The sequence below is a fragment of the Euwallacea similis genome, chromosome 12, assembly GCF_039881205.1.
Source record: "Euwallacea similis isolate ESF13 chromosome 12, ESF131.1, whole genome shotgun sequence".
NCBI lineage: Eukaryota > Metazoa > Arthropoda > Insecta > Coleoptera > Curculionidae > Euwallacea > Euwallacea similis.
The window spans coordinates 4,054,415-4,068,604 of NC_089620.1; the positions used below are offsets into that span (position 1 = coordinate 4,054,415).

Genomic DNA, 14,190 nt, shown 5'->3' on the forward strand with positions numbered 1-14,190 from the left:
AATTAATAAGAAGTTTCTTTAGTTCATCATAGAAATATTCACTAGTAACATTGATTATATAATCTCGCTCTTCCTCAAAGTCATTTATCTCTTTTTGTTTGATGAGTAATGCCCTTTCATTTTCTTCAACCCCCCTGCGTGTAAAGACTTGTACATCAATTACTGTCCCTTCAACATCTGGAGATGTATATAAAGAGGAATCCGCACAATCGAATGACTTTTCACCAAAAATTGTCATTAATAACTTCGTTTCAGGAGGCAATGAAAGAGAAGGTTTAGGTGTAACTTTACCTACCAGAATATAGCCTGGACCAACTCTTGTACCAATTTTCACTATACCACTATCATCCAAGTGATATAGATTTTCTTCATTAACACCAGGTATAGCACGAGTTATTTTTTCTGATCCTAAAGGGGTATCATGTACAACACAGTCAAATTCTTCTATATGAATAGAAGTAAAGAGATCTTTTTTAACAACTTCACTAGAAATAATAATAGAGTCTTCAAAATTATAACCTTGCCAAGACATAAAAGCGACTAGCAAATTTTTACCAAGCGCCAACTCACCACTGTTAATTGCAGGACCATCAGCTATTACATCACCCTTTTTAACATAATCACCTACGCACACTAGCGGTCTTTGATTAATACAAGTATTATGGTTAGAACGCTGAAATTTCCTTAGATGATAAATATCTACGTCCAAGTAGTTAACCCTTTCTTTATCAAAAGCACGTATAACTATAGAGTTACTATCAGAACTATCAACTATGCCATCGCGTTTTGCTAAAACTACAGCACCAGAGCCAGAAGCTACAAAAGACTCCATACCAGTAGCAACCAGAGGAGCGGTAGGCTTCAATAAAGGTACGGCCTGACGTTGCATATTTGAGCCCATTAATGCTCTATTAGCATCATCATTTTCTAAAAATGGAATCAAGGAAGCTGCAACTGATATTACCTGCTTAGGAGATACGTCAATGTAACTAACTTGGTCGCTACTTACCATGACGAAGCTACCAGCATATCTACAGTATAGCATATCATCAACAAAGCAATTATTTTCATCAAGCTTTACGCTAGTGTCAGCTATATGATGTGAGCCTTCGTCTATAGCAGAAAGATACTCAATTTGATCAGTAACAACCCTATTGACTACTTTTCTATAAGGACTTTCAATGAAACCATATTTATTAATACGCGCGTATATAGCTAAGCTGTTGATTAACCCTATATTTTGCCCTTCAGGAGTCTCAATAGGGCAAATTCTTCCATAATGAGTTGGATGAACATCACGCACCTCAAATCCTGCCCGTTCTCTTGTTAAACCACCAGGACCTAACGCGGATAACCTTCTTTTATGTGTTATTTCAGATAACGGATTAGTCTGATCCATAAATTGAGATAATTGAGAAGAATTGAAGAAATCTCTTAAGACATTAGTTAACACTTTTGGATTAATAAAATCAGATGGAGAAACTTTATCTAAACTAGAAGTGGACATAGAATCAACTATTGCGCGTTCCAATTTCAACAACCCAGTTCTAAATTGATTTTCTATAAACTCTCCAACTGATCTTACTCTTCTGTTTCCTAAATGATCAATATCATCTACAGATCCTTGACCGTCACGTAACAATACTATTTTTTTCACAATTTCTATAATATCTTCATGCGTTAAAACAGTTAAATCCTCATCATAATTTAATCCAAGGTAAGAGTTAAGCTTCAACCTACCAATGTTAGACAAATCATAATATTCCGGACTGAAGAAAAGATTACGGAAAAACTCTTCTACTATCTCTAAAACAGGAACTTCACCAGGACGCAAAACTCTATATATTTCATATAGTGCATCCTGATAAGACATGTTTTCATCTAAGAAAAGCGTATTTAATATATAAGGTCCAACAAACAAATTATCTATGTTCAACACTGATATTTCATCTACAGATAATAACTCAAGCTTCTTTATGTCTTCCAGCTTTATAGATTCACCAGCAGATAAAATTTTCGTAGAGCTAGCACTATCCATTAAATCTTCTGCGAGGAATAAACCACACATAGAATTAAAAGGAACCAGATACTCTTTCAATTCATTATCATATAGCTTTTTAGCTAGTCTTGAGGTAATACGAACGTTAGCTTTAAGCAGCACATTACCTTCAATATCCATTAAGTCGAAAGGCAGCCTCACTCCTTTAAATTTATCAGGAACAAAAGGCACTTTCCAACCATCTTTATGTTTTACATACTTTATTTTCTCATAAAATCTATCGAGTATATCATTATTTGATAGACCCAACGCCTTTAATAAAACTGAAATTGGCAATTTTCTTTTTCTATCAACACGAAAATACAAATGGTCTTTAACATCAAATTCAATATCAAGCCAAGAACCCCTATAAGGAATAATTCTAGCAGAATAGATCAATTTACCAGAATTGTAAGTTTTTCCCTTATCGCTATCAAAAAATACACCAGGAGACCTATGCATTTGTGAGACGATAACTTTTTCCACACCATTAATGATGAAAGTGCCCTTATCAGTCATCATAGGCAACCCACAAAAGTGGACTTTCTGCTCTTCTATAGATTTTACAACGGTTGCAAGTTTAGAATGATCTCCACTCTCTTTAATCGATTTATATTCATCAAGAGAAATACCATCCTGCATAACAACAAGACGTATAGAAGCAATAACCTGAGCAGAAAAAGTTACACCACGCTTTATACACTCAGATTCATCATACTTAGGATCATCTACCCTACAACTTATAAACTCAATAGTAGCCCTACGCAAAGGATCATTTATTGGAAAGATTGTATGAAAGATAACTTCAAGTCTTTCATTACCCTTATTCTTAGGAGTAAAAGAATCATATGATTCTTTTTGAACCTTAACCAAATCCAATAAAGAATCTTTTAAATCAATCGACCTAGAATAAGAAACTCTAGGAACAAAAGCACCAGAAGCGTACATATAAGAAGAATCAACCATTAAAATACCCCAAACTAATTAAAAGAGCTATATCAATATAAAATTAATACATTAAATATTATTCAAGCTCCACTTTAGTTGCTCCTGCTTCAATAAGTTTTTGCTTGATTTTTTCTGCTTCGTCTTTAGAAACATTAGCAGTCAAATCTTTAGGTAAAGATTCAACCAACTCTTTTGCTTCTTTTAAACCCAATGTAGAATTAACCTCTCTCACAGCTTTAATAACTCCTATTTTTTTACTCGCATCAATTTCTTTAATCACAACTTTATACTCAGCTTTTTCTTGAGCAGCAGGAGCAACAGCATTATCACCAATAGGCGCCCCAGCACCAACAGCTCCACCAAGAAAAGAACCAGCAGGCAACCCTATTTTCTCTTCTAAAACTTTTACAAGTTCAGAAGCCTCTAATAGGTTTAAAGATAATATTTTATCAACCAAATCACTTGTTACATTACTCATAATTACCACCTTACTTAACAACAAATTTATTTTTTAGAACTATAATAATCCAAAACTCTCATAAGCCTCATAGAAGATGAATTAATAGACAACGCTAACCGAGCAGGAATATCATAAGATATTAAACGCATAATTTTAACACGCAATTCATCCAGAGAAGGCAACTTAGCCAGTTTATTAACATCTTCCACTGTTAACAATTCATTTAAATGAGCTGCGCAAATCACAGACATTTTTTCTTTGTTAGCATTAGTAAAATCAACTATTAATTTTGCAGCTTCTACTATGCCACTAGAGTATATAATAGCAACAGGACCGGAAAATTTGCCTGATAAATAAGAGAATTTACCAGTCCTTTCCAAAGCCAAGCGCGCTAGAGTGTTTTTAACTACTAATACCCCACCTGCTATAGACTTCAGACTATTCCTCAGAGTTAATGAATCATTAGCATTTATAGATTTAAAATTTACTAATATCAAGAAATCATTATTTACAAATACGTTTATTGTGCTCTGTATAAATTCATCCTTATCTTTACGCTTCACGGTATCACTCCCTTAAATTATATCTTCCACTTTGCCTATCTTATAAGCTTTACCCATAGTTGAATTTAAAAAAACACCCTTAAAGTAAATTCCTTTCGCAGAAATAGGTTTATTATCTTTAATTACTTTAAGAAAGGCTTTTAAATTTTCTAGCAAGTCATCAATATCAAATTTAATATTTCCTAATTTACCATGAATAACACCATTTTTATCTGTTCTAAATTTTACCTGACCAGACTTAATGGTTTTAATAGCTTCTGCAATGTTAGAAGTCACAGTGCCAAATTTAGGGTTAGGCATCAGCCCTTTAGCACCCAATACTTTTGCAATAGGAGTGATTTTTGCCATAAAATCAGGAGTAGTAATGCACCAATCAACATCTAACTTTCTACCTTTTTTTATTTCTTCAACTAAATCCTCTCCTCCTGCAATATCAGCACCAGCTTTTTCAGCTTCTAATAAATGTTTATCTTGAGCGAAAACAGCTACTTTAATATTCTTCCCGATACCTTTAGGCAAAACTACTGTACCACGCACCTGCTCTTCAGATTTACGCGAATCTACGCCTAAATTGACCGCAATATCAACTGATTCATTAAATTTTGCTGAAGCAGACTCAACAATCTTCTTCAAACACTGCTTAGGATTATCATTATATGTATTCATTTACCTAACCTTCCACAACTTCTATACCCATAGATTTTGCAGTGCCTACAACCATTTTCACTGCTGAATCTTCATTATCCACTTTCATATCAACCATCTTGCACTTTGCTACTTTAATTATAGCAGACATAGGTAATTTAGCCACTAATTCTTTACCAGAATTACCAGAACTTTTACTTAATTTAGCCTCCTGCTTAAGTAAATAAGCCACAGGCGGACCGCTGACAGTAAAATCATGAGAGCGATCATCCTTTATGGAAATTCGCACTGTTACTGAATCGCCTACTTTATAATTAGCGTTAGCAGCACTAGTAACTTTATTAAAAGCTTCACAAAACTTAGGAACAGGTATACCACGTGGACCAAGTACTGAAGCAATTTTCGGTCCTGGAACTGCTTTCCCAGCTTCCATAAGTAAGTTAATCTTAGCAATTATAACACTCATAATTAATCCTCTATTTTCTCTACTTGAGCCAGATCAAGCTCTATTATTGTCGGCTTACCTAAAATCGATACTTCCACATTAATAATTTTTTTCTCATCGTTTACCATATTTACCTTACCAGTAAAATTTTGAAAAAGACCATCATTAATTTTCACTTTTTCACCTTTTTCATAACCATAACCTAACTTCTTTGTCTCTTGAGCATTATAAAGTGCATTACACATTGAGTGAATCTCATCATCCAAAATCACCTTTGGAATATTACCGTTTTTCAAAAATCCATAAACCTTAAGAGATTTTGGTATATTATTGATAAAATTCAATACTTCATCGCATAAATTCACGTATAAAAAGACATAACCAGGAAAGCATTTCCTTCGTGTAGCAATTTTCTTAGATTTCAACTCTACTTCACTTAGCTCTTCATATGGAATAAAAACTTCCTTAAAGTAATCATTAACACCCAATCTCATAGAATTTTCCAATATATGTTGGCGCACTTTCTCTTCACAATTAGAAGCAACTCTCAAGATATACCATTTATACCTATTAAATTCTTTACACTTTAAACTTATCTCATCATCTAAAATCATCTCAAAATTACCAGATTCGCCACTGCAGAATCCAGGCGTTTGATTCAAAATATTTTTGCTTTCATCACACAGATGCATATATACATACACTTCACATAATTCTTTTATATCAGACTTTGAATTACATACCGTTTGATAAGGAATAAACACTTCCTTAAAATAAACAGCATTACTTACCAATTCGCGTATACCTTGCTCATATCCATAATCAACTTTAATGATATACCATTTATATTCACATTCCATAAATAATTCCAAATAAAGCCTTAATTACGTAAAGAGACATAAAATCCACAAAACAGAAGAAAATCGAAAAGCATAATATAACAATCATTACAACAAATAGAGATGACAACATCTCCTGTTTCTTTACCCAAGCAATTCTTCGTATTTCTTGCTTTATATCACAGAAAAAAGCACACAAACTTTTTAACATTTCCACCACAACATTAATGCAGGAGCGATAGGAATTGAACCTACAACCTCTGGTTTTGGAGACCAGCGCTCTACCAATTGAGCTACACTCCTATAACTCAAACTCTCACTCCAAAATTTCAGAAACAACACCAGAACCAACAGTTCTACCGCCTTCTCTTATCGCAAAACGCAATCCCTTATCCATTGCTATCGGTACTTGCAATTCTACTTCTACACTCACATTATCTCCTGGCATTACCATCTCCTTCCCATCTAGCAATTTTATGCTCCCAGTTACATCCGTTGTCCTTAAATAAAACTGTGGCTGGTAATTCGCAAAAAATGGTGTATGCCTTCCTCCTTCCTCTTTCTTTAATATATAAACCTCCGCCTTAAACTTTCTATGCGGTGTTATCGTCCCCGGTTTCGCTAATACTTGCCCTCTCTCCACTTCTTCTCTTTTTGTTCCTCTTAACAATATTCCTACATTGAGTCCTGCACTTCCCTTATCCAGCAACTTCTTAAACATTTCTACACCTGTGCATATCGTCTTTTGCGTTCCCTTCAGACCTATTATCTCTATCTCTTCTCCCGTCTTTATCTCTCCCTTCTCTATCCTTCCTGTTACCACCGTTCCTCGCCCCGATATCGAAAACACATCTTCGATTGGCAATAAAAATGGTAAATCCACAGGCCTTGGTGGAACCGCTACATATTCATCTAACTTTTCCATCAATTTGTCTATTGATTTCTTTCCATATTCGCTGCTGTCATCCTCCAGCGCCTTGAGTGCTGAACCAACCACCACAGGCACTTCATCCCCTGGAAATCTGTATTTACTCAGTAATTCCCTCACTTCCATTTCTACTAAATCTATCATATCAGCATCAGCAACATCAGCTTTATTTATATACACCACGATATATCCAACACCCACCTGCTTCGCCAGCAATATATGCTCTCTCGTTTGTGGCATTGGCCCATCAACCCCTGACACTACCAATATCGCCGCATCCATCTGTGCTGCACCTACTATCATGTTCTTTACATAGTCAGCATGTCCAGGACAATCAACGTGTGCATAATGCCTTTTTTCCGTCTGATACTCAACATGCGCTGTTGCTATCGTTATCCCCCTCTTCCTTTCTTCTGGCGCTTTATCTATCTGATCGTACGCTACAAAATTTCCATAATGCTTCGTTATCGCCGCTGTTAACGTCGTCTTCCCATGATCCACATGTCCTATTGTTCCCACATTTACATGCGGCTTTCCAAATGCTTCCACTACTGCTGTCATAATTATTACCCTTAATTATACTCTAACTTTAACTCATCAACCACATATTGTGGCACTTGCTCATAACAAGAAAAATGCATACTATACTGCGCCCTTCCCTGAGACATAGAACGCAAAACGTTGATATAACCAAACATATTTGCAAGAGGTACCGAAGCAGTAATTATTTTACTATTATTACCTAAATCGAGCATATCAGCAACATTTCCTCTTCTACTATTTATATCACCCATAACATCACCCATATATTCTTCAGGAGTAATGATTTCAACTTTCATTATAGGCTCCAGCATTTTTGGACCAGCTTTATTTGCCATCTCTTTAAAAGCACCTTTAGCAGCAAGTTCAAAAGCTAAAGGACTAGAATCAACCTCATGAAAAGCACCATCAAGAAGGGTAGCCTTAAAATCAATCAACGGAAATCCCGAGATTATACCACCTTCTTTTATCAACTCCAAGCCATTTTCTACCCCAGGAATATACTCTTTTGGAATAGCACCACCTACAATTTTACTTTCAAATTGAAACCCAGAACCAGGCTCAAGAGGTTCAAATTTTATTTTAACCTTAGCAAACTGACCAGCTCCACCAGATTGTTTTTTATGAGTGTAATCAATTTCAACAGATTTAGTGATAGTTTCACGATATGCAACCTGAGGAGCACCGACGTTAGCCTCAACGTTAAATTCGCGCTTCATTCTATCAACAATAATCTCAAGATGGAGCTCACCCATGCCTTTCAATATAGTCTGGCCACTTTCCGCATTTACTGACATTCTCAAAGAAGGATCTTCTGCAACCAACCTATTTAGAGCAATACCTAATTTTTCCTGATCTGAAGTGGTTTTAGGTTCCACAGCAATTTCAATAACAGGCTCAGGAAATTCCATACGCTCCAATAATATAGGAAAATCAACAGAACATAAGGTATCTCCGGTGGTTGTTTTCTTTAGCCCAACTAAAGCAACTATATCTCCAGCCCTAGCCTCAGTTATATCTTCTCGGTTATTTGCATGCATAAGTAACATTCTGCCAATCCCTTCAGTTTCGTTTTTTAACGCATTTGAAACGGTAGATTTAGACTTTAATTTACCAGAATAAATACGGATAAACGTCAAGCTGCCTACAAATTTATCCGTCATCACTTTAAATGCAAGAGCAACAAATTTCTCTTTTTCTGAAGGTTTGACCTCTTTCTTTTCTGAATCTTTAGGATCAATTCCAACAATTACATCAACATCAATAGGAGAAGGTAAAAAGTCAACCACACCATCTAAAAGTGGTTGTACGCCTTTATTTTTAAAAGCTGATCCACATAACACAGGAACAAATTTTCCTTTAATGGTCCCATTTCTCACGCATTTTTTCAGTAAATCCACTGGCAGATCATTAGACTCAAAGTAAGTATTCATCGCTTCATCATCCATCTCAGCTGCAGCATCTAATAAAAGATTTCGATATTCTTGAGCCTTATCAAGCAAATCAGAAGGAATATCTTCATAAGAAAATTTAGCGCCCAACGTTTCTTCTTGCCATATAATGGCTTTCATAGAAATAAGGTCAATTATACCTTTGAAATCTTTCTCACTCCCTATTGGTAAATGAATAACTAAAGGTGCTGCACCAAGCTTCGTCTTTATCATATCAACACATCGATAAAAATTTGCCCCTATTCTATCCATCTTATTAACAAAGCAGATACGAGGAACGCTATATTTATCAGCTTGACGCCACACTGTCTCAGATTGAGGTTCAACTCCAGCAACTCCATCAAATACAGCAACTGCACCATCCAAAACCCTTAAAGATCTCTCAACTTCAATAGTGAAATCAACGTGACCAGGAGTGTCTATTATATTGACCCTATGATCATTCCAAAAACATGTTGTTGCAGCAGATGTGATTGTAATACCACGCTCTTTTTCCTGCTCCATCCAATCCATAGAAGCTGCACCATCGTGCACTTCACCAATTCTATTTTGCTTACCAGTATAAAATAAAATACGCTCTGTTGTGGTAGTCTTACCAGCATCTATGTGAGCCATTATCCCTATATTTCTGTATTTAGATATTCCAATTTCCATATCACAATTAATTAGCTAACATTAAAAACGAAGATGAGAAAATGCCTTATTAGCTTCAGCCATTTTATATTTTTCTTCGCACATCTTAAACGCACCACCGCGTTTATTATAAGCATCCAGTATTTCAGATTGCAAACAATCAACAGTGGTTTTTCCACTCTTTTTTCGAGCAGCAGAAGTTGCTTTAGCAATCCACCTTAACGCTAAAGAAACCGCCCTATCTTGTCGAACTTCAACAGGTACTTGATAAGTTGCACCACCAATGCGTCGAGAACGCACTTCTATAGAAGGAGTAACATTTCCTACTGCTGTCTCAAAAATTGATAACCCACCTTCGCCTATTTTCTTTTTAGCTAAAGACAAAGCGTCATAGATAATCTTTTCTGCAGTAGATTTTTTACCACATTTCATGATTGTATTAATGAAACGCATCAGCAAAACACTGCCGTAACGCGAATCAGGACTTATTTCTCTTTTTTTTGCTTTATTCCGACGAGCCATAAACTTTAACCAGATTTCTTTACACCATATTTTGAACGAGCTTTCTTTCGATTTTGCACACCACGCAGATCAAGGGCACCTCTTATTATGTGATAACGCACACCTGGCAAATCTTTAACCCGCCCACCACGTATCAAAACAACAGAGTGTTCTTGTAAATTATGACCTTCACCAGGTATATAAGCCGTCACTTCACAATACCCACTAATTTTTACTCTGGCTACTTTACGGAGTGCTGAGTTAGGCTTTCTAGGAGTTGTAGTATACACCTTAGTGCAAATACCTCTCCTTTGAGGGTTGTTTTCTCCCAAAGCTGGTACCTTTTTCTTATGGGTCAATCCTAATCTACCCTTACGTATTAATTGATTTATCGTAGGCATATGTTATAAACTCAAGCTCATTAAAATAACTAAGTTTTTAGTTATAAAATAATAAACCTCAATAGTCAATATAAAAATAAACATTACTACTCTAATAATTAAGCTCAACTGCCTTGAAAGCCATCAGTAGACTTCTTGCACTACCTCCCAAGCCACAACTGTCATTCAGTAGAAACGAAAAAACTTACTTGACACCCTTCGCCAGCCCCATTATCATGGTACTGAAGGTATTCATTTATCTTCAATCTGTGCAGATTAAATGACAACAGTATTACGTAATTGGCGTCTTATTTTTAATTTTTTGCACTATGCACACTTTACTTCTTCACAACATTTCTGGGTTTTTACCTATATAAGCTGAAACACGCTTATAAAGCGTTTAAGACAGTATAGTGCGCCAATTTGCAGGATTAGAGAGTGACAACTAGCTAATACGGGATATCTTTTGCCTTTTTTTCTGCTTAGTAAATTTCTTAAACATTTAAACTAAGGTGAGTTGCATTTAAAAGCAGCTAAATTGCAGTGTTTTAGACTTAAAAAACGCCAATACTGAAAATAGACAATGACTAGGGCTTCTTTTGCCTTTTTTTTCATTTGGTAAATTTCTTAATATTTATGGCAACATGAACTGGGCAGGAAGGTGTCATTCCAGTGCTTGACACTGGAATCCAGTTTTCCATATAATCTCATCGAAAATGTTGTAACCACTTTCTGTGCTAGTTTGCTTGCTTACAAGCAAACTTTTCTGGATCCCAGTGTCTGTACAACTAGTACAACATAGCATAATTCTATTATGCCTATTTTGATCAAAATTTGCAAGACTTTTTATGCGAAATACTATGTATAAGTGATTGTGGTTGATTTCAATTTGATGAATTAACATTCTAATAATATTTTGCTTAGTCTGCCAATCCACTTGATCAAGCTTTGACTCAACACTTGAGGAAAAGTTTTTCAAGCTATCTGTAACAAGGCTCAATTCTTGTTGTAACTTCTTTTGATCGAGTGTTCTTTCTTTCTCTTCTTCAATTTCTTTCAAATGTTGTTTCATTGTTGTAATTCTTGGCTCAAATTCTTCTTGGCTTATAAACCCTTTGGCATAGCTATCAATAAATTTTTTGATACTTAATCTTAACTTATTTTCTTGCTTTTCACGTGTTTGATTATGTAGAGGTTTTTTGTTCTCTGACAATCTACGTTGATATTCATTTGCAATCCTATCTGGCTCTTTTAATATACTCTTAACTTCTTCCCATATAACTGTATCGAGTACATCAGTACGTATTGATTTATTGTCACATACTCTGTTGCCATTAAACCTGGAGCCAGAACAACGGTAGTAAGAATAACATTGATTTCTACTATATGCACCACAATAAGTATATTGGCAGCGCTGACATACTGTTAAACTCCGCAACAAAAACGTTTCTTTTCTTTCCCGTACTCTTGCTCTTTGTCTATTTTCAGTTAATTGTACTTGCACTGAATCAAATAAATTCTCATTGATTATTTTTGGCACTGGAATATAAGTCCAGTTCTCTTTATCACTATTAAAGCGACCACTTTTAAGCTTGCCACAAGTTCCTTTTTTTGATTTCCTTACTTGTGGCTTCGAGCATGCCTTAGTTTTACCATAAGCTGCTTGTCCTATATAAGCAGGATTTCTTAACATTTTCCAGATAGTACTTCTTTTCCAACGTTCTTTTCCTGTTTGTGTTATTACCGGTATCTCGCTAAGTCTACGTATAACTTCATTGATGCTTATTCTTTCTTGACCAACCCAATTAAATATTTTGTGCACTACATCTGCTTCTTCTTGGTTAATCTCAAACTGAGCACTTCCTTCACCTACATGTTTTGCTATGTAGCGATAACCATAAGGTGCATTACTCATTACACTTATACGGCCAGTTTTAGCTGCATGAAGTTTTCCTCTGCGATTACGTTCCATAATCTTTGCACGTTCATACTCTGCTACTAATCCTTGAATTCCTAAAAACATATTAGATTCTGGGTTATCCTCAAATTTATGATTTAAGAAAATAACCTCTGATCCTGCTTTTCTAAATTCTTCGAGTAAGAGCGCTTGGTATGCAGATTTACGTGATAACCGATCAGGTGAATGAATATATATCTTATCAATCTTACCTTCTGCCACTCTATCACGTAAACTCTCTAAGCCAGGACGTTCTAAGTTTGATCCACTGTAGCCATTATCAACAAACCTGTGCTCATCTAATAACTCATGTCCATCACTACTAATGCGGCGCTCCAGTTCTGCAATCTGACTCTCTATCGTATTCTCCTGTGCCTGTTGTCTTGATGAAACTCTTGCATACAAGCTTACCATTGTCATTTTCTTCTACCTCCTTTGTTTTACATTTCAATAATTGTTCATAAGCATCTGCCAAATATGTATCTGTCAACCGATTAGGCTTATAACCCCAATAAATAGCCAACTCTCCCTTTTGCATGTTTTTCTTCCTATAAATTTTCTAGGAGACTTCTATTGCCATAGCTAAAAGAAAACGTTTACCATTTTAAACTAAACACCTTATTTAAAAAAGCTGTCTAGTTCGCGCAAACAAGAAATTCTCCCTAATAAATATACAAGATTTGAAAAAATTATGTCCAAAAAATCTTTGCTTAAATTATCATATTATGTATAGTATAGCTTATTTAAAGTGTCATGAATGTTCATCCAAGTTACGAATTCTGGGAGAGTGATTTAGAAGTTCCCGTTAATCTTTTACTAGATCGCTTTCAAAATTTAGAATCACGTAAACTATGGCTTGATTCCCTTTCTGGTAAACAACTGAGCATCATTTTTCAGCATTGCTTTAAAAATCATTTAAATGGGCAGCTTTTTCAAGATGGAAACTACGATGATAGATCCACTCAACAAAAACGTAAGATACTTGCCAGTTACTCTGACTCTCTTTTTAACTATTATCTCATTAGCCACTTTGATCGTACAAAACTTGAGGCTACAGTTAGTGAAGTAGCAAGATTTGCCCTTACTCAAGAGTTAATGAGATCATACCTGATAAAAAATAATACTAAGTATGATAAAAGATCCTTGTTATTTTTACTGTTTCACATAAATTGTGAACTTCTAAAATCTGTCTATCACTTTGATAAAGTACAAAAGAAAGGTTTCGTATCATTTGCTCTACAGAAATCACCAAGACAAATAAATACTTCATTTAAGGAATTTATGTCACAAGAAGCCGTAGAGCAGATACTTAAGGATGATGATCAGTTGCAGGGTTTTTTCCATCATCAAGATCGAATATATATGTTTGTACGTCGAGGAAGTGACATGGATTTACTGCTTAATTCAAACAAAGTTGTTCATGGTCATAAACCTGAGTGGATGATTTTAGATTTTTCCCTCGATGGTACACAGGTTAATCTCTGTGCTAAAAATACTAATAAAGCTGTGGAAATAGCAAATAGCATTGTAAGTGGGTATTTTGACTGCGAATGTACTTTTGTAAATGTACAAGATAAGAACTTTCCACTACAAGTGCACAAATTTCTTCAAGCATGTATAGAGGGTTCTGATTCTAATATTTGTATATTTGAGTTAAATTTTAAGTCATATTATTTTAAAAATAGTAATACATATCTTACTTTGAGTGTAAAGCCATATGATCCTATTGCACCAGAGTTACATATTTTAAAGCCAGCTATTGGCAACATACTACAATCTATTCAATCAGCTAAAGTAATGTTCCAAAACAAAAAGGTAACATTTTCTTTCAAAATAAGTGGGGAAATTTATTATTCAGAGCA

General features: G+C 35.1%; 1 protein-coding gene and 1 non-coding gene across 2 annotated transcripts; both read right to left on the bottom strand.

Moving 5' to 3' along the window:
- Window positions 1–6,168: 6,168 nt before the first annotated feature.
- Window positions 6,169–6,241, bottom strand: TRNAW-CCA (transfer RNA tryptophan (anticodon CCA)). Its single transcript has one exon. It is a non-coding gene; the product is annotated as a tRNA-Trp (tRNA).
- Window positions 6,242–11,035: 4,794 nt separating this feature from the next.
- LOC136412395 (putative DNA recombinase) lies at window positions 11,036–12,742 on the bottom strand. The gene is made up of 2 exons (XM_066395454.1): window positions 12,541–12,742; window positions 11,036–12,384 (listed from the first exon to the last, which is right to left on the bottom strand). The coding sequence occupies exons 1-2, from the start codon at window positions 12,740–12,742 to the stop codon at window positions 11,036–11,038; spliced, it is 1,551 nt and encodes a 516-aa protein (XP_066251551.1).
- Between the last annotated feature and the right edge of the window lie 1,448 nt (window positions 12,743–14,190).